Source organism: Thunnus thynnus, chromosome 3, assembly GCF_963924715.1.
Source record: "Thunnus thynnus chromosome 3, fThuThy2.1, whole genome shotgun sequence".
Lineage (NCBI taxonomy): Eukaryota > Metazoa > Chordata > Actinopteri > Scombriformes > Scombridae > Thunnus > Thunnus thynnus.
Genome location: NC_089519.1, coordinates 27832032 through 27853391, shown reverse-complemented (window position 1 = coordinate 27853391; position 21360 = coordinate 27832032). Strand labels below are relative to the sequence as shown.

The window sequence follows — 21360 nt, the reverse complement described above, 5'->3', positions numbered from 1 at the left end:
TATCACCGGAACCTGCTCGCAGACGAGTGAAGCGCTGCGGCGGAACGTTAAAGTTGTAGAACATAGGGACCGGAAGTACACTGGGTCTGCACCTATAGTTCATCTTATCCAAGCAGTTATAGATCAGTAAACGGTGCAGCCGCCTTTTTATGACCCCCAAATGTTTCACTGAAAGAAGAAAGACGAGGGAAGTCAGACGCCGGTAGATGCGAAACAATTTCCCGCGAGATTGACGTTTAGAAAAACTACAAGGAAAAAAAAAACATTTTGTTTTACAGCTAGCCAAATCGTCTACGTCAGTTACACATCATTTGGTTTGTAGCTAAATGTCCTTAATGTAAGTTAGTGTTAGCCATGTAGGCTTCAATGTAACACTTTAGTAGTAAAGTTATCAGTGACATATCTGCTGTAAACCAGCCTGAGAGCTCATTGACACACACACGTTAACAGCATGGACCGAGAGTGTGTGTCGCTGCTGCCCCGTGTGTGTGAGGTGCTGGCGGACTCCGGGAAGTCTCTGCCCGATGACACCAGCCTGGAGAAGCTGCTGGACTGGTTCACCGAGGCTGGTTAGTACTGAACTTGGTGGGATAGTTTGGTCAGCTTTCATCCTTCCTTCATCCTCCTCTGGCTGCTCCTCTCTCTCTCGCTCACTCTGACTTCTCAAGAGCTTACAAGTGTGAGCTTTTGCTTTCCATATTTCTGCAGAGACAAACTGTAGCTACAGTCGATCAGGTGAACTGTAAACTCTAAACTAGATAATAGTTAGATCACTAACTGGGTAAAGCAGGTAAATGCAAAATCTCAGACTTTTATAGGCTCCAAAGGCTCAAGTTTCATGATGTAGCAAATACTTAAATTATTTGCTGCTTTGTTTGGGAATAAAAGCCACTAAAGTGAAAAAGGGCTGCAACTAACAATTATGTTCGTAACTAATTTAGAACTGCAACGATTAGTCAATTGATAGAATAGAAAATTTATCTGTCACTGTTTTGATAATTGATGAATCGGTTTAGTTGTTTCTCTAAGTATAAGTGCCAGACGTTTGCTGGTGTCAGCTTCTCAGCTGTGATGATTTAATGCTTTGCGGTTTTAATTATTAGAGCCTTGTAAAGCACTTTGAATTGCCTTGTTGTTCAAATGTGCTATACAAATAAACTTGCCTTGCCTTTGTTAGACATGACAGTAAACAGAAAATCTTTTGGTTATGGACTGTTGATCCGACAAAACAAGACATCTGAAGACGTCACCTTTGACTCTGGAAAATTATGAGAAAATAATCATTAGTTGCAGCCCTAAACTAGTTAACCTGCTGATTATTTCCTTGATTAATCAGTTTGTCTATAAAATGTCATAAAACAGTGGGAAATGCCCATCACAGTTTCCCAGAGCTCATATTCAAATTGCTACAACTGTCCAGAAAAACCTAACATATTAAGTATAGTATCATATAAGACATATAAGACATTTGAGAAACTGTAACAAATTAATATTTGGCATTTTTGCTTGAAAAGTTACTATCATGGCAATGATTAGTGGATTAATGGATTAGTTGAATTGCTCTTGAGACACATTTCTGCCAGTTGAATGATATATGAGATAATGCACAGCTCAATCTTGCCGCTGTTTATCGTTGAGAGTTAATCTGTACCACTCTCTCATACATCTTCTCTGCTCTTGAAGGGGGATCTTTGCTGGAGACCTGCCCATGTCTGTTTGACTTCATATCCACTGTGATCAACAACACAGATTCAGACCCCAGCGTCCTCTCCTTCACTCTCAGACTCTCCGGCTTAATGGCTGCTGCTGAGGACGGCTTCAAAATGCTTCAGGTAGAGCTCATGACACCTTGTACTGCACTTTTACTAAATTTCAATCACTAAACATCCGAAAGCCAACCAACGCTGACTATGAATTGTTAAGCACTGAGTACATAACCCGACTGTGGTGATGTCCTCCTGCAGGAGTGCTCAGTTCTGGATCTGGTCTTCAATGTTCAGCGCTGGCAGGAAGCAGGACTCTGGGAGGATCCTTGTATACGGATTGGCTGGATCTTGGGCTTAAGGAGCACGCTGCAGCACCCAAAGGCTCTCAGTTTCTTTGTAGAATCAGGTGACCTTTTCATTTAGGAAATGAGACCAACTCTACTAACACTTTGTATCATTAAAAAGAAAATTTGATGAGAGGGAGGCAACAAATATCAAGGAATAAAGATTTATTATAGGTCCTAATTCATAGTTAGAACTGGGAATTTTACCATTTCATTTTATCCACTTTTTTCCACTTTAAACAAAACTATGTAACTTTTACAAAAAGTAAATTCTTTCTCCTAAAAAACAAAAGTTAGATTTCTAAGCAATAAAATAATATACCAAACCCACACATGCTTTTGTTTTGGCTGCTAAATCCTACTTTTTGTAAATGAAGATGTTGCCATAAGTCTGTCAAGGAACGTCACAACAGTAGAACCAAAAGTAAATTAATTTCATCTTATTTGAAGACATATTTCCATCCTCTCTGTCCTGGTCTTGTGTCAAAGTTTGTTCCCCTTCAAATAGCGTTTCCCTCCCGTTATAAAAGTACGATACTCTCGTTGCTCAGATATCAACATAATTAAATGAGCCAGCGTCCTGTAATTACCACTTGTGGCAGCAGGTGTCGCTGTTTTTAGTGCTCAGCAAAAGTTACATAGTCTCACTTTAAACCTTTAGTAACAAATGATTTTCAACATTACACAATATGCAATATAAATACAAAACGAAAACTAACAAACACACCCAGAAAACCCTGTGTCATTCCCATTTTCATGATTTTAATTCTGATTCACATCTGTCTTTTGTTTTTATCTTTCCAGATTTCATTAAGCCTCTTCTACAACTTCAGACAGACACAAGTCTGTTTGTTGCGTCAGCCGCCAATCAAATGCTCGCCCACATCCTGCTCTTCTTTCAACCTGTCTCACCTGCACGATGTAACGGGATTGATAAAAAAGACGAGTATGCAGAACGGACATACGGTGGTATCAAAGAACCCATTACTCTGGATCCAGAACACCCAGCCCTCACCATGGAAACCAGCACCAAGTACACTGCCGTTGTCATGGCAATCTCAGAATACCTAAAGGAGTCACTGGTGCCCAAAGAAAACACACAGCTCCATCAGAGTCTGCAGATCCTCAAACTGCTGGCTCTGCTCCTCGCCCAGGCCAGGCCTCCCCTCCGGGACATGCTGTTCCAGACAGTCGCCGACTCTCTGGAGGAACTGGCGACAGCAGGCTACAGTCAGCTCACACTACCGCTGATGGACGTCATTCTGGCTGCAAACAGGTACGCCGTATCTCACAATCTGTACAACATAAGACACCCTCGGTCCTTATAATGAGCAGTTTCAGTGTTAAAACTCTCTCCATGTTAGCAGCTCTGGCACTGATGAACGCGTCGCCCATCTTCTCTCATCCATGTTGAACATCAACAAGCCCGCCAACCTCATTCACGCTGCAGCTGCTTTTCTCCGCAGAGGCCGTCTGTAAGCATCTCTTCACCACTGCAAGTTCTGTCTGCAGAGATTTTGTTTTCTGTCAACAGGAAGTTTTAGCAAACTGGTATTTATTTACAAATTCCCATGTGTGCTCATTTCTTCTTCTTCTTCTTCTGTTCAGGGACACTGTCCACACGGCTCAGGCTGTGAGGATGCTGCTGTTACCCCTCAACATTATTACTGGTCAGACTCTATTGGGCACAGATACTGCAGGTAACACACACAGATCTACACATTGAAAAAGTAAGAAATCTATTATTTAGCATCTTTTATAAGTAAATATATTCTTTGTTCCTGCAGCAGATGAGCATCGGTTTTTAATGGTGGAGCAGCTGAAGAATAAAACTTCCTGCATCTCCATGATCTGTATCTGTCTGACAAACACACCACAGATCACACTCATGGTAAGAAAGTAAGGAAAACAGAAATGAGGTGTATTTCTTATGAATGGAAAGAGTCAAACATGAACCTCTCCTTCTCTCTCTCTTTCCTTCAGCCTCCTGACGTCCTCCTCACATGTCCTCCGGTTTCTGTCGTCCTTGCAGTTCTGTCACTGTTAAGGATCTGCAGCGGTGACTCTTCCTCTTCATCCACCGGCTGCAGAGAAGTTTACAGGAATGTGATAGGCAGTGGCAAGGTTCAGAAATGTGCTCTAGAGGCTTTGACAGCTCTCGGCAGCAGCCCAGGTAAACCTGTGTGAACATGTGGGATGATATAAATAGAGAGAGAAGTCCTCTTTCCTTCCCAAAGCACTTTTCCTGAACTTTGATGGAGAACAGAATGGAAAAAACAGTACTTGCAAATAAAGTAGATGGTGAATTATATGTGACATTGTTTGCTTCATCAGGGCATTATCAGAGATTAAAAGACACTTCTGTGGTACTGAATACAAGTATTAAAGTAAATTTATCCTAATTAAATAAAATATAAATAGAAGGAAGTAAGTAAAATTAAAAAATGAATATTATTATATATGTTTGTGTGACTGTTGTAAAGGTGTAACAGGATGAAACATGTAGCTTCCATCTTGTGTTTGTTTCAGGAGCGAAGGACAAGATGAAAGAGGTGTTCACGGTTCTGATACAATATCTGGACAATCCTGATTCTGACCCCACTGTAAGTTATGTGTGTGTTTGTGTCCATGAATACTTGAATACAACATATTTTATTTTATTTTGTCACTGACATCCTAGCAGCGAGTTAGCAGAAGACACCATCACTCACTGATTGTCCTTCTCCTCATGTTTAAAGAGATTTTTAAGGGTTTTAAGTTGAAATAGTCTGAGAGAAAAAAACATAGTATTACAAAAGAAAAAGTCAAATATTTTGAGGAGTTGTAATATTTTTAGAAAAAAAGTTATAATATTGTAGGAAAAAGTAAAACTAAATATTTTGAGGAAAAAAAGGTTTTGAGACAAAGTCATAATATTATTAGAAAAAACTTCTTTATCTTTAGTTTTAGACCTTTTTAGAGATACATACTCTCATGTGAAGAGGCTCTACTGTATATTTGAGAGTGGAACAGTGATACAACAAAATAATCTTTACTAAAGGTCCACTTACCAGCCTCTTCCAGACCTTTCAACCACATCTCATGGCCTCCATCAGCGAATGAAGTCTGCTCAGTTGTCATCATGTTACCTCAAGACTGTACATACTATATATACAAGAGCTGAAACAGTTAGTCCATTAATGATTGACAGAAAATGAATCAACATTTTAATAATCAATTAATGTCTTTTTTTAATGAAACAATACCAAAAATTTAGTTAAAGCTTCTGTAACATAAGAATTTACTACTTTTCTCAGTTTGATATAATTATGAATCTCTGGAAAAATTGTGACAGACATTGTTTTGAAATTTTTGACGTTACACAGACATTAACGACTAATTGATAATGAAAATCATTTTTGCTAGTATAGAACTAGTATTCAGCAATCAGTTTTTATTTCTCACATATCTCCCAGAAAACTTCAGGTCTGCTGCAACTCTCAGTTTTTTTAAATAAAGGCTTTCTGTTTGTCCATTTATCTCTTAAATTCTATTTAAATGTAATGAAATCAAACATTTAAATGATTTTACATTTTGTCTTAATGCCTTTTATATTTGATGTGAAGCACTTTGAATTGCCTTGTTGCTTGAACTGTGTGATACAAATAAACTTCCCTTGCCCTCGTCCTGTGGCAGGAAGTGGTGAAGTGTCTCACTATGTGTGTCACCATGCTTTGGATTTTTCACTGTGTGTATCAAACTGTCTCAGTGTATCACTTTGCCTGCTCCACATAAAGTCACACAGTCACAGTGATGAAGTGATTACAGTCTGATTACTAGCCTAGTGGGTTTAGAAACGTTAGCTAAAAGAACTGTGACTCATGAATTATATTGTGTGTTTGTTTTTTTTTTAAATCTTTGATAATGTTTCTGTTTCTCAGGTGATTCACAAGTCCTACAAGGCCTTAATAAAGTGGATGAGTGTTTGCGCAGACGTCTCCTCTATAACAGACCAGCTCAGGCAAGGTAATGTACACCGACAGCCTCCTTATAGAAGCTCATAAATACTCTTCTGTGTGATGAATCCACATAGTGAACACATCCTGCTGTGTTAATAACATTATACTGTATCTAAACCCTTATTAGATCTCATCAGGGTTGTGCAGAAACGTGTGTGTGACATGCGTTGGGAGGTGAGAGACTCAACCGTGGAGTTTTTGGGACAGCTGGCAGGTGTGCGTATCTTCTTGAAGTCAGCTGAGGAGGAGTCATGCAGGGCGTCTGAGGCGCTGCTGGGCGGCTGCTGTACCAATCCTCTCCTCAAGGAGGCACTGCAGGATCCGGAGAGTTATGTGAGAGCCAGCGCCACCTCTGCACTGGCACAGACGCTGGCACACAGCTGGCAGCAGGGGGCAGCGCTCACTCAGGAGCAGGTAGGCAGAAAAAAAACCGTTGGCATCTTTCTGCAGGTCATATAGACAATATCTGAGTTTGGTTCTCCTGCTTCCACTTGTGTTAGATTTTGGATGATTTTACATAAGCTGCTTCTTCCTTTGTACTTTTTCATATGTTTTGGTCATGTCCAACCTTCCGTACATACTGGGTTTTCATGTTTCCCATGTAGTCATAGGTAATGCAATCACCCTCTGATCCATAGCTTCATTTAAGTCCAATTTTAGGAAATAAGATATACTACTTTATTTATATATTCAATGTATCATGTCTTGTAATAGTTATAAAGTGGGTTTTGATTTGCTGGATTTGAACATATCCAACCTGCAAGTTCAATTTAAAGGCTCTACACCCCCACAGGTGTTATTTTACTTGATTAGACCTCTTCTCAAGACTGTGTGGGAATTTGTAGACAGAGCTTGATTGACATCTTCCTCTTGCACATATTAAGATGGAACAAACTTAAACCATCATGATTGTAATTGGTACGTAGAGGGAGGTGTTATGTAATTCCCAGTGTAACTCTACCCAACTTCAACCTGTGCAGAGGACAAATCAGACAGGATGAAGTAAAGAATTCAGTGTTTGTGTTGGGCCTTTAAAGATAAAATGGCAGCACAGTGTTTTCAGCTGCTACATAAATTAATGTTGACTTTTATTCATTAATAATCATTTCTGTCTGTTTCTCTGTCAGACTGAAATCGTGAGCCGGCTGCTGGAAATTCTCTCTGAGGACACAGAGGGCTTCGCCAGGCGGGCGGTCGTACAGTACTTCATCGCCTGGTTCTCTTCACGCTCCTCACACACGCCTCCGTCGTCGTCTCTCCTCATGAACTCTGTGCGCTCCGTCCTCTCGAAAGGCAGCGTCGATCTGGACTGGGAGGTCAAGGTTCACACGCTGCAGCTTGCTGAGCTGCTGCTGGACGAAGCCTTCTCCGGTCACCGGGGTTACAAGAAGAGTTCAGACACAGATCCTGCTTCTCTACACCCCTATGCTGTGGTGTCTGACCAGGCCTACACACTTCACACACACAGTCTTCAACGGACAAACATGGAGGGTTCAGATTCAGCCGGCGTGTTGAGCAATCTGGTCGAGCAGGGAGTCTTCTCAGCGTTGTTGAGCGGTCTGGTTGACTGCGATAGACCTGTGGGTCTGAAGGCCTGTCGACTCCTGATAACACTCAGAGAGACAGTCTGCCCCCTGTTGCAAGGGGCCGAGGATGTAACTTCTGCCATGGCAACAGTCGCCAGAGTGTCATGTGAGCTTCCTGGATGGGGCTGGGGCCAGGAGATCAGAAAGATACTGGAGAGGAAGAAGTGCAATCAGACAAAAGAGGCAGACGTCGCTGCCTGCACAGGCGAGGTTGACTTTGGTGAGGCAGAAGAGGAGGGTGAGAGCGATAGAGGTGATGGTGCGTGTGTCAGTGTGTGTGAGGTATTGAGGTCTCTGGGGTTAGACGAGAGGCTGGACGTTCTCACTCAAAGCAGTGACCACGTCCACAACTCCCTCCTCTCTCTGCTGCAGGACATACTGACCGCTAGTGCCGCTCACACACATCCAGACACAGAAGAAGGGCAAGAGGTCATAGTGGACTGTTACTGACACACACACACACACTTTTTTATAAGAAAAATTTTTTGTTTCTCAGGTAATTACTGTAAATCGATATGCAGTGAAAAGCAGTTTCTGCCTCACAAAACTATTCTGTGAGTAGAGCAACTTGTTGGTTTGTCATCAGTAACAAACACTACACTGTTCAATCAGGGTTCATACTATACGACTTTATGCTGTTTTGGTATTTTTGATACATACATGTGCGAGGGGGGACCCTAAAATCTGCAAGAGTCATCAATGGCACTGGAGTAGGTTGTAGTTATGGGTTTTGCTGTTAGGCAGCGTGTTCCTACAGCTTGCTGAAACTAAAATTGGGAAGAAATCCATGAAGAATTGCAGCCGGCTCTGGACACAGTTACGAAATATGACTACAGGAAATGTTTCTGAGAGTGGGAGATGTGCTGAGACATGATTTATAATGTTTTATTTAACAATTCTGGGAACTTTTAGATCCGCCCTCGTATGTGGTGATGGATAGATCTGTCTGTGTTGTTTTGGGAAGCCACATGATCTGGACTCTGGGGCTGAGTGATGTCAACATTTTTGCACTGTGAACACACAATATGATCACCATTTATTGGCTGAAAGAAATTAATCAATGAAAAGGCCATCTGATTAAAACCTCATCATTAAATAAAATTAAAAAGCAAGATGTTTGTTTGCTTTTTCATGATATAATGAAGAAAAAGCAAACAATATACTGAGGATGATTAAATGATAAAGTCCAGTTACACTCCAGTTGTCTTTACTTCCAGCAGAGGGCAGCCACAACTCGACAGTCGAGTTCTGCTGTGTTCTAAAACTGGAATCTGACCATACTGACCCGACCTGATCCAGCACTGAGTCCAACTGGAAACCCAAAGCTGTATTTCTCCATTACTGACCGTTAGCTTGCCAGACTAATGCAGCTTATTGGCTCTTTCCACTGGGCTTCCACGCATGGATGCGGACGTTTGGCACAGTTACACACTGGCACGCAAAGCAATAGCAGCACAATAGCAGCAGCAGCTTTTGTCTGATCAGCAGGTGTAGCTGGTGTATTCAGTAAAATCCAAACACATCTGTTCTGTCAGATGCAGATGAGATGGACAAACTGACAAATGCAGCTGAAACATGTCAACAGCCTCTCGAGACGGAGAAAAATAGATTTTTTTTCTTCAAAAAATGTATAAATTACATTTGAAATTCACCAAAACTGAACTCAACCAAAACCACATTCTTTGGTTTGTGAGTAAAGGTTCTGCTACTCGACAAAATTCCTGACAAACTCTTTCTCACATGATCATGTTCTGACCAGTAGCAACGTTGTTGTTCATTTCTACTGAGATCTAAAACTTTGTGTATCTGTTTCTCTATACATAAATCAATTGTTATGAATAAATATACAATTTAAATGAAATTGTTCTAATTGTTTTGAATTTTTTACCTGTCTAGATTTTGGTTTGTTTCCATTTTGTCACTTTTAAGACAGAATTGCAATAAACCTTTTTTGTATATGTATTTTTTTTATTTGGATTTGATAATAAATTCATCACATTTATGTTATTTCAAATCATGCAACTTAAATAACACTATTAACAATATATTTTTCCCCTCATTGTCCTACATCTCCCCCATTCCTGAAACACAAACACAATACAGATACAATAATTACAATACAGACCATAACATTCAAACCTCCATATTTAAATGCATAAAACAAAGATCTCAACACGAACAACAAGGCAGAATCTTTTCTCTGTAGGTATGATGCAATTCCAACATTTTGGATATGGAGTTTCAATAAATGGTGTAGATTCTGAATCAGGTTTTCCCCATCGCTTTCATAGTCAACAGTTAATTTAATGTCTTTAAAGGACGGGTTCACCATTTTTCTAATTGTCCTAAAACAATATTCAGGAGCCCAAATGAACATTGACATGTTTTTCTTGCTGTAATCATTCCTCCTGTTTATACAGACCATTAAGAGATCCTTCATAATACACTTACAATGTAAGTGATGGGAGACAAAATCCCTCCTTCTACACAAAAATGTATTTAAAAGTTTATCTGAAGCTAATTTGAAGCTTCAGTCATCCTAATTGACATGTTTCAACGTTACAGTCTTTTTATTACAATCCTTCCGCTGCAGCTGAACAGGCGTCTGTCAAGACACAAAGAGGGAAGTTTTTACTAAAAACACTAACATTGGAAGATTGGTAAACACTTTGTTTGACTAGCTCAGACTGCTGAGGCCTCATATTATCTTCAGATAAACTTTAAAATACATTTTTGCTCAAAACGAGGACTAACCCTTTCCTCCATCGCTTACTTTGTAAGCACATTTTAGGGGATCTTCTAATAATTAAAGCAAGAAAAATTGTAAACCTGTCCTTTAAACCTTTTCAAATTTGAAAAACAGTAAGTGAATCAGCTGAAAGCTCTTTGTTAACCTTTGCAGAGACTTTTCATAATGATAAGAAAAGGTCATTAACACTTGAGGTCATGACACTCTTTTCTAGGTTATTTTCATTCCTTTTTCTATCTCTCATTTCTACCCTTCACTTCCTTTGATTTCCCTGGTGGCAATGCTTTATTAAAGCCCCAGAGTTCTGAGTGTTTGGACAGCAGATGGAGATGGAAAGGGCAGTCGCTACCTCCACGTGTTCACACACTCACTAACTCGGTCACATGGAAGAACAGAGGGACACACACACACACACACACACAGAAAACTCCCCTCATTAACTAATGAGCAGAATGTCAGCGACTGCCTGCACACACACACACACACACACACTGATTATCTCATCCTGTAATCGAGTGTCATCGCCCCACTGTGCTCTTCTCACACAGCTGTATCCTCTCTCTTCATTCATGAAGTGAAACTATTTTCGTGGCTGACTCCTCTCTTTCTCTCCAGCATGGAAGCGGTGGCACTTTTCTCTTTCACAGCATCAGAAGCGGACGAGATCAGCTTTCACAAAGGGGACGTTATCAAGGTATGTTAATACATTTTAGAGGTTTTAACCAAAGTAATACAAACTCTGCATGTTTACATAGTAAGAATAATGTGTGCATGTGTGTTATAGGTGACAGAAATGGAGGATGATTCTTGCTGGTTCACAGCAGAGATCCAGGGGAAGCGTGGCTTCGTGCCAGAGAACTACATTTCCCTCCTTCCTCATCCGTAAGAAAAAACACATTTGTCTACATATTTTATACTCATGACAAGCAACAACTCGTTTGAGGATGTAAAACTGGCATTCATTACTGCCAACCTTATATTATTGATATGATTGCCATTCAGATGCTCAAATGAACATTGAAAAAGGTTTATCTGTAATCATTCCTCCTGCTAAAACTGAAAAGATAATTTTTATAATGTGCTTTCAATGCAAGTGATGTATTCAAATGTTTAACTGAAGCTTATTTGAGGCTTCGGTCATCAGGATTAGACAACTCGGGTCAATACCTTCCAAAGTTACAGACTTTTTAGTGCAAATTTCCTTCTTTTTGTCACTATCCCCCCACTGCAGCTCAGTGGGGAAACACGAAAAGGGAATTATGTACTAAATAGACTGTAACTCTGGACGATACCCTTGATTTGACACAGACTGCTCATGTTAACTTCAGATAAACTTTAAAATACATTTAGAACGAGGACTGCGGATTTTGTCCCACATCAAATGGGATTGGGATCTTTAAATGGCCAGTATGAACAGGAGGAATTATTACAGCGAGAAAAACCCCTTTAAATGTTCATACGGGCACCTGACTGTTGTTTTAAGACTTGAAAAAACTGTAAACTTATCCTTTAACTACCATCCTTTACAGCAGTGATTGCTCAACCTTTTTGGCTTTGTGACCCTTTGAAAAAAAAGCAACATCATCACAGGTTATTGTCCCTCTTAGACTGTTTCATTTGAATGATTTTTAGAGACAAATAGAAGTGAAAATATTTTGTATTTCACAAGAAAAAAAAAGAGAAAAGTCAATATATACATAAAATATACCTAATTATGTACATCAGTCATGTTATTTTTCTTTCTTTAATCTTCTTGTGAGCCCTCAGAGTTATTCTGAGAACCACTTATATACTTATTAACTGAGTTGATTTTTCATTCAAAAGGTACTCATGCAAATGCCAGATTAAAGAATAACATTAACGATATATTTGTGTTAAAGAGGAGGAAATCATTTAGATAACTGTGTGTGTGTTGTCGTAGGTGGTTTGCAGGACCGGTGTCGAGACTTGAGGCTGAGCAGCGTCTGCGCTGGCAGGACACTGGAGTGTTCCTGGTCAGGGAAAGCGAGTCAGCTCCAGGAGAGTTTTCTGTCTCCGTTAGGTCAGTAAACGCACCACACACACACACACACACATCGAGTGTGACACACCTGATACATGGCCTGCTTAAATCTGATGCTGCAGACTTCATTCTTCTACAGTCTATTCATATATTGTGTGTTATTAAATCCCAAAATGTTTGCGTGCTGCAGTGCACCAGCTATATTTGCATGTGTTAAATCTGCTGTCTGGCTGTGATTTCCCATTCATGCACCTCTCCATCAGCAGCAGCTGTTTAGCTTTGCCAGATAGTGTCTTTATGACAGGAGAGGTAAGCATCTGCTCCTGTGTCTGATCTAAAAAGCCAAATAACACCTTAATGTAGGCTGTGATGGATTACACACTGTACCAGCAGAAGAGTTGCAGGAAGCACACAGGCAGCGGTATCTCCTTGTTATATTATGTGTACACTGTGTTTGTTTTCCATCACACTGAGCACATTAGCAAGTTACAGCATCCACGTGTCTTTGAGTGTGTGTCAGGGTCAGCAGAGGGTGGAGGCAGACTATTTAAATATGTTCTGCAAGAACCCATTACACTAAAAATATCACAGCCGCACAGACAGTCAGGATGTGTGTGAGGAGGAGGAGGATGAGGAGGAGGAGGAGGAGGTGTAATTTGGGTCACCAAAGTGACGTGGGACACATTTAATCATTAAGTGTAAATTGAATGTGTTCAATAATCGGGGCTTTACGTAACACCACACAGTCTTTAATTAAACACAGGTACATTATGTAATTGACACACGCCACAGACATGCATGTACACAATGTGCACATATTAATGTTTTACGGCACAACATCTGTCTGCCTGTAAGGGCTGAGAGGTTAGACGTGTGCTTTATTTATGTCCATACACACACAGTGACACACAGTGTAATCCTCAGAATGATCAGCAGAGGGAGATAATGTTCAAGCAAAGTTCACAACAACTCATAAGACATGTTATATTGTTTGTAAACAGCAGCAATGACCCACTGAAACAGTTTGTACCGATCCATATTTCCTCTGATAATCTTACAGAGAACATTTCAGTGCATTTTACAGTGCAGAACAGTTGAACCACCTCTGATCTGATCACTGCAACAAATTAATTATCCATCTTTTATCTTTATGGGCACATCCTTTGCCAGGTCACAGGCGGCTAGAGCTTGTTCCAGCATGCATTAGGCTGCCAGTCTGTCACAGTAACACATACAGTATGGACAGACAACCATTCATTCATTGTCTGTGTGCTTGAGGCCTCACAAATGTGTTGAATACAATTATAAAACATTTATTAAAGTATTTTAAATCCTGCATTGTTTACAGACATGTTTACTAGCTTGCAGTCCTCTTATTCATTGCCTTTGCTGGTGCATTGTTTCATTTGGAAACTGTTTTTCTGCATAAAAAATACAGAAACAATCAATTATCAGAATAGTTGACAAGTATTTTTCTATCGATTGACTGATTGATTAATCGACTAATTGTTTCAGCTCTTTATATTAAATCCACAGACATCTCTCTATTCCAGTGTCAGTATGAGAAAAACTACCTTCTAACTACTTAACTATGAGCTTTACAGACTTGTTCACAGCAGATTGATGTGTGTTTGATCACCTGTGTGTGTGAGTGTTGACATATGAGATACCTACTGTGATGATTTAGGAGATATACCTACACATGCAGAGACTTGTGGTCTCATTTCCTACAGTGACAGAGGAATGCACATATCTTGTGTTTAATGCCTACACAAAGAAACAGGCATGGAGCATAAAGGAGCGTGCATACCTCCGTCCTAATCCACCACCTTTTTCTTTGCAGCTATGGTGACCGGGTGGAACATTTCCGAGTTCTCGAGGGTGGCGGTCAGTACTGCATCTGGGACGAGTCCTTCTGCTCCCTCAACCGGTTGGTGGATTTCTACAGGACTCACAGCATCGCCGTGGAGAAAGTGGTCTGCCTCAGAGACCCTCCCTCAGACACGTCCCCTCGCCTGCTGTCCCACTCTGGACGTAACCCTTATCCCAACCCCTACATAAGCAGCTCTCAGGAGTCTCTCCGCTCAACCCGCCTCTGCTCTCACCCCTCTCACCCCTCTCACCCGCCGAGAGAGTCCTCCCCACGTCTGCAGGAATCAGTTTCGGGGGTACGACAAATCATCAAGTGTCATTATTCTTTGTAAACAGATGTGATCAAAGTGCTGCTGACAAAATTCCCATTTCAGCACAAACCAATGGAAAAGGAAATTACAATAAGGGAAATATAAATAGAAAGGAAAACAACAATAAGCACAATTTTAGTTTTTTAGTCAAAAATGTGGTTATAATAATTAATTGTGCATTGATTCTTTTTATTTTGAAGACATTTTAGAGTTTATAAAATATGTAAAATCATGAAAAAAAAGGAAAAATATTGTCAATCTTTCAGAAAATCAACATTTGTGAATCAAGAATTTGCCCATGATAGTCATCACAATTTACAATAAAATCAATCTTATAGTTAATGATTAATTTGTTTATTTATAGGGGACAGTGCACATTAATCAACACTGACATTTTTACAACATCAGTGTCAATGTGCAGGGGTTATCTCAACAGCTAATTTGCAAATGGATAAAACACTTCATACACAGCAGAAAAACGAATAAGAATAACAAACAAATAAGAGGGACAGTTATATCTTTAACCCTTACATACTGTTCAGACCAAATTTGACCCATTTTTACATTTGAGAGCAGTAAAAACACACTAAACATCTTTCTTTTAGCCTTAAATGTATGACATTTCCTAAGGTGACCCAAAATATGCAAAAATGGAAATTTTTCTTTCTTTTTTTTATTTTTGTGGTACTGATACATGTTTGTACATAGAAAATGTGCTACAAGGTTAAATTTAACTAATTTATTCAAAAAAAAGTATAAAGAAAATTAAAAAATCACTATTCAGAAATGTTACATTCGTCATATTGAATCTTTGAAATCATGATGGCTGTTATTTATGTAACATCGGACCATAATATAGTGAGATTGCCATTGTTTTTTTTTCCATAAACAAATAGTGTAATCCCTAGAGATTACACTCTCTCTGCTCTCTGAAAGCTTCATTAAGGATCAGTCACTCTCATATTAATGATTGATGAGGTATTTATGAATGAAAAATATATTTGTGGTTCAGATGTTTGGAATAGAGATTAATCACAAGGAGATACTGTCAGAATATTATGTAACAGTATGTAAGAGTTAACAAAGTTTAAAATTGTGTTTATAATATTCAAAACAACAAGAAATCTGACCAAAATTTGGCCATAAAGTTTACAATTGATGAGTGATTCAGTGTCTTTTCTTACAAAAAGTACAGTTCACAAAAACATTCGATGTACGACTTTAAAATGTGTTTCTTACTGTTTATACAGAATAAATAAACAGCTGTGTCTGATCTGTCGTCTTTGTCTTTACGTAGAAACCTCGCCTGGCTCACGCCCTCTGTGACTACACCCCAGCTCAAACCGCCCACCTCCACTTCCTGCGTGGTGACATCATTGACCTGCTGGACTGCTCCGGTTCGCTGAGCTGGAGAGGGCGCTGTCATGGACGAGTCGGAGTCTTTCCGCCAGACTACGTCCAACCATTGTACCACTGACACCATATCAAACCACCGACCGTCACTCCAATCACTGAAACGTATCTGTCAGGCTGTAGGGACTGACCTCGCTTTTATCCAGTGAGTGAAGTAGTATTGAAACAATTACTCAATTATTTGATTCGATTCAATTATTCGATTAATCCATCTACAGAAAATTAATCAATAAAGCAATTTTGATAATTGGTTAAAGGTCAAAGTTCCCAAAGTTGAGAGATTTCTGTTTTTTTGTTGTTTTTCTCTGTGCTCTTCTTACTGTTTTGAAGTGGGCGGGGCTCAGTTGGAAAAGATGATGTCACATGATTCAGTGCACCAATCAGGATTCAGCAACATTTAAATCGTAATCGTGTGACAGTTGGTGGGTTGTTTGGTCGCTGTCAGTCAAGTTTTATCAAACCTCACCCACAAAATCATGAGTTTTTGAGTAATAAACTCTGAATAAATCCTACATAAATATATATTTTTGCGTGTTTATTTAGTTATAAATACAACAGATGAAAATTAGCCTCCTAAGCTAACGTTTGAGTTCTTTCTTTCTTTTTTCTGTTGATCAGAAAGCATTGTCCCTGTCAAATAAATTAATAAATATTAGTGTTATAGAGAAATACTACTAGTTTTCAGGGACTTTCATGATTTCAGTCAGTTCTCAAGCAAAAATTCCAAATATTTGTTGGTTCCTGCTGCTTAAATGCGAAGATTTGCTGCTTTTCTGTTTTATCCACAGGAAAAACAGTGGAAAAAGGCTTCCTAAGCAGGTCAGGAAAGAGGTATTTTCTCTGTTTTAGATCTTTATAAACTGAATACCTTGGTCAGACAAAACAAGCTTTTCAAAGACTGTGTGTTTTATATTTTTCTGACATTTCACAGACTTACTTATTAGTTAATCAAAAAAAATAATTGACTTCAGTTGAGTAATCAATAATGAAAATAAATGTTGCAGCCCTGAAGTGAAGTGTTCAACTAGTCTTTTGAGCCCTGCTATCCTGCTTTTACCAACTGCTTGTATTGAAAACGTAAATGAAGGAACATATGTATACTTTTATTTACCATCTTGTCTGTCTTGTCCCTCGGGCCTCCGTCACTGAATTCAGGTCCCATGCAAACAAATCGTAGTGTTATTTTTGATTCTGGTTTAAAATTTGACAAACAAATCAACTCAGTTGTCAGTATTGGCTTCTTCCATCTTAGATCACACACAGTTAAAAACGAAAGCTGATCGAGCATTTTCAGTTGTCGGCCCTAATAAAAACGATTAGATCTTCTCCCTCCATTGATAACTTTAAAACCCGTCTAAAGACCCGTCTCTTCTCTTTAGACTGTTAATTATCTTCATGAAGTCACACTCTGGCTTTTATTTGTTTGTATTTATTGTTTGTGCAATGTTTGTGTTGTAATTTTATCTGATTTTCTATCTTATCTGTGACTGTGCTGTTTATTTTTGATTATGTGTTTTTGTTTGATTGTAACCATCAATCAAATAATCCCATAGTTTTATTCTCTCTGTAAAGCACTTGTTGTTTTTAAATGTGCTCTATAAATAAACTGACTTGACTTGACTCTACTTTCATCTATTGTAAATGTAAGTAAATTATACAGAAGCCAAATAAAAAGTGAAATTATCTCATCATACACGGATCTTTAAATTTAGTTGAGATGTTAAAAGAAAAATAGACATTTTGATGGACAAGATGTCAAGTTATTTTGTCCTTTGAAGGACTTGTGGTTCTTAACATCCAATATATCCTTCTACAATACTTCTAATAAAACAGTCAATATATCAGTGTCTCTCAACCTAGTGGTGGAGACCCCTTGTGGGGTCTGATGATATGCAGAAAAGGAGATTTCTAAGACTATTAAACTGTAATTAGTCTCATATATCTTTTAATGAAACATATATTTTTACATCCCTCTAATTTCTATTTCTATATAATCCATTTGGAGCATCCACTGTGCTCTTGAATACAGAACAAAAGAGTCTTTCCATACTCATTTCTATTTCTGAGAATGTTGGGACCTAAAACAGAGTCCAGAAAAAGGCTGAAAGACATTCATAAAACAAGCAAAATCACACAAATAAACACGAGAGGAAAAAGTCTGCTTCTCAAAAACTTTTGCTTGAGCAAAAATTAAATTTGCAAACACTAACAAACATACAAGGTCTTGAACATAAAACTGTAATTAACATTAACATATTACAAAGTAGCTTCAAAATGATCTAAATCACACGCCACAACAACTTTAAGTGTTCTACTATATCATTTACACAAACATTTGTTAACATTAAGTGCAGGATGAAGTGTGATAGTGTTTCTGTTACTGTTGATATTGCGTCAAGTATAAACTGCACGTTTGTATTTGCTTGTTAAAAGTTTTGTCTAATTTGATTCCACAAATCAAATCAGGGAACCATATTGGTCAAAGTAGTGACATAAGAAAGTTTACATATTGCTCCAAAATCAAGACAGAAAAATGTGTAAACAAGATTATACAATGAAACGGGTGGGATGGGAAACATATTGTGGTCGGGGAAAAACAATAGTCTGCACTGTAGAAATAGTAAAAACAGATAAACATCAAAGCACATCTGTTGAAATACTGCATGCCTAATAAATTTTAAAGAAAACACTGACTCTGCCAGCTGGAGCTGCTCAGGATTTCAAAACATTGTGAAACGCAGCATTTTTTATGTATCCTGTGATTGTCAATCATTACAAGTAGAGCTACAACGATTAGAGGACTGAATGATTAGTCCATTTACAGAAATTAATCTGCAATTATTTTGATAATCAAAATAACATTTTAGTAATTTTTAAGCAAATATGCCAAAAATGTGTTGGTTCAGCTTCTTAGATGAGATGATGTAACGCTTTTCTTTGTCATTCTTGATAGTAAACTGAATATATTTGTGTTTTGGACTGTTGGTCGGACAAAAGAAAGAACATTTGAAGACATCACCTTTGACTGACTGAGATATTATAAAGGTCATTTTCACTATTTTCTGACATTTTCTAGACAAAATGATTAATCGATTAATTTATAAAAATAAGACAGATTAATGGATAATGACAATGATCATTAGTTGCAGCTCTAATTATGTGTATTTTGATGTTGATTCTGATGCATAATTAAAGTTTTTTAACATTTTCTATCATTAAAACACATTTTATAGGATTATACAGACGAGACAAATGTTTTTATTACTTAAATGCACCTGAATTCACATTTGCAGGCTTCACTTTATGGAATATATACCCTTGATTTCTGAAGGATTCAGATAAAGTCATGCCCCCCCCCCCCCCCCCCCCCCCCCCCCCCCCCTATCGGATGTGGGGAAATCAGCGGCTGTTTGGCAGGTGGGCAGAGTTTCTACTTCCTTTGGGGGTATTGGCTGGTGTTCAGCAGGATTTGGGTGAGGCAGGATGTTCAAATCTGCGCCTTCACTCAGGCAAAGTATGCATAGAGAAAAATGTTAATGCTGACCAGCAGGAGCGCATTAACACAGCAGAATCTAGACCAGAATACGCTCTCTCTGACGCTAGGAACCCTGGGAGCTGGAGTCTCCTCTGATCGCCGCATTGCTGCGATACACAATCCCGCCCCCCGACCACATGCCCCCCCCCGCCGCGCCAGCTCAGAGCCTGCAACATCACACAGAGCGGACACAGGAAGTTACTCACAACAATCCTCTGACAGTGTGTGTGTGTGTAGATGACTTTTTGTTTATCACATGATGACTGGTTTTATTCCAAGGAAGCTTGAATATTCAGACTCCTACCTTGGGAAGTACGTTGGCTTACAGACGACACTTTCTGTAGAGGAATTTCTCTTTGAGGCTCTTCAGTCAGAGTCCACCAGGTCAGGTTACACACCTGAGAGAGAAGAGAGAGGACATGAAAAAAACTTTATATCCTGAGAAGCGATTCAAATTGGGCATCAATACAACTTATACTGCCTCCAGAGAAGCTGACAGTGTGTTTATACATTGATAATATCCAGACATGATGATATATACTTAATAATATATACTGTATTCATACATTTACAGGGTGGAGTGCAGTGGGTCTTAATCTGAGTAAAACTGTTAGATCATTCAAGCATGTGTACAGTTTTGTATATACATGTATTATTTCCAGTCAAGGTTGTTGAGTTTCATTTCTATCAGTCAATACTTGATTCTTAGGATTAATTCTGATCAATAGTTCTTCACCTTAGATGACACAGAGACATCCGTCATCTCAAACTTTGTCTGATAGATGGCAAATCTGAGTGTTTGTGTATATAAGAGGTTACAGGCATGGCAGTGGTGAAAAATAACACAAGCACATTTACTTAAGTACTGTACTTCAGTACCAGTTTTGAGGTACTTGTACTTTTCCATTTTATACTACTTCTACTAATATTGTACTTTATACTGCATTAGATTTACATTACAGCTATAGTTACTATTACTTCAGATTAAGATTTTGCATGTAAAGCATATGATCAATTTTGAAAATATGATGCATTGATACAGATGAAACTACCAAACAATATATACAATTGTTCAATTAAAATGCTGCTCATACGTTAGTCATATTTGCTTATACATAAGTAATAATAACCCAACAATATATATTCATATATATATGAACAATATAACACTGAATGCATTTTCCATTATTAGTACTTTTACTTTCGATACTTTAAGTACATTTTGCTCTTAATACGTTTACTTAAGGTCACCTATTATGCAACATTTCCTTTTTTATTGCTTAGACACATAAATATGTGTTCCTGAGGGTGAAAGGAGATGCTGCAGCACTGGCCAGTATGAGACAAATATTGAGTTTGAACATTGAAGTATGCAAACATTAATTAGCAGACCCCCAAAATACAATTATGAACCTGGAAATATGCATAACATGTCACCTTTAAGTGAAATCTTGAATGCAGGACATTTACTTGGGGTTATGGGTTATACTGTGGTATTTCTACTTTTACTGTAGGAGCTGAATACTTCTTCCATCACTGGGTTATGGATCAACATGATGAATGAGTGTATAACAGTGTGTGTGTGTTATTAATCATTAAGACTGACTGTTTAAAGCATTTTGAGTTCATATACAGGCCAAAGTCGTACCAAATGATCTCCGGCGTGAATGAGACTTGAAACATGAAGCATTACATGTGTCATTCTATGCTGTGCAACAATAGTTGAACTGAACTAAAACTCTGCTCTCTTTGGTGGATTGTTGATCTTATGGATTTAGGTAGGCATGGTCTCTTTCACCGTCCTGTGACAGAGGCCAGCCGTCACATAATCAGCTCACAGTTGT

At 38.7% G+C, this 21360-nt stretch overlaps 3 protein-coding genes across 8 annotated transcripts in view; 2 read left to right on the top strand and 1 right to left on the bottom strand.

Annotated features, from left to right (window-relative positions):
* Nucleotides 1-10: 10 nt before the first annotated feature.
* brat1 (BRCA1-associated ATM activator 1) lies at nt 11-9495 on the top strand. 3 transcript variants are annotated; one of them, XM_067585141.1, is made up of 12 exons: nt 11-569; nt 1684-1832; nt 1965-2112; nt 2855-3326; nt 3415-3525; nt 3659-3750; nt 3841-3941; nt 4034-4223; nt 4580-4653; nt 5971-6055; nt 6176-6462; nt 7176-9495. In XM_067585141.1, exons 1-12 carry the CDS (start codon nt 452-454, stop codon nt 8082-8084), a joined length of 2736 nt encoding a protein of 911 aa, XP_067441242.1. In that variant the 5' UTR covers nt 11-451; the 3' UTR covers nt 8085-9495. The 3 variants fall into 3 exon arrangements, with proteins under 3 accessions (XP_067441242.1, XP_067441241.1, XP_067441240.1); XM_067585140.1 differs by having other exon boundaries at nt 12-569; nt 3418-3525; nt 3838-3941; XM_067585139.1 differs by having other exon boundaries at nt 12-569; nt 3838-3941.
* Nucleotides 9496-10315: 820 nt separating this feature from the next.
* On the top strand, nt 10316-17601 carry LOC137179994 (GRB2-related adapter protein-like). The gene is made up of 5 exons (XM_067585135.1): nt 10316-11077; nt 11168-11265; nt 12305-12424; nt 14229-14553; nt 15866-17601. Exons 1-5 carry the CDS (start codon nt 11000-11002, stop codon nt 16043-16045), a joined length of 801 nt encoding a protein of 266 aa, XP_067441236.1. The 5' UTR covers nt 10316-10999; the 3' UTR covers nt 16046-17601.
* Nucleotides 17602-17893: 292 nt separating this feature from the next.
* The window catches only part of slc5a10 (solute carrier family 5 member 10), a 31425-nt gene continuing 27958 nt past the window's right edge, over nt 17894-21360 (bottom strand). For all 4 annotated transcript variants that reach the window (XM_067585134.1, XM_067585133.1, XM_067585132.1 and 1 more), the window contains 2 exons: nt 19821-19914; nt 17894-19683 (listed from right to left, as the gene is read on the bottom strand). In XM_067585134.1, the coding sequence (XP_067441235.1) occupies nt 19487-19683; nt 19821-19914 (291 nt within the window). In that variant the 3' untranslated portion in view covers nt 17894-19486. The remainder of the gene's footprint in view (nt 19684-19820; nt 19915-21360) is intronic.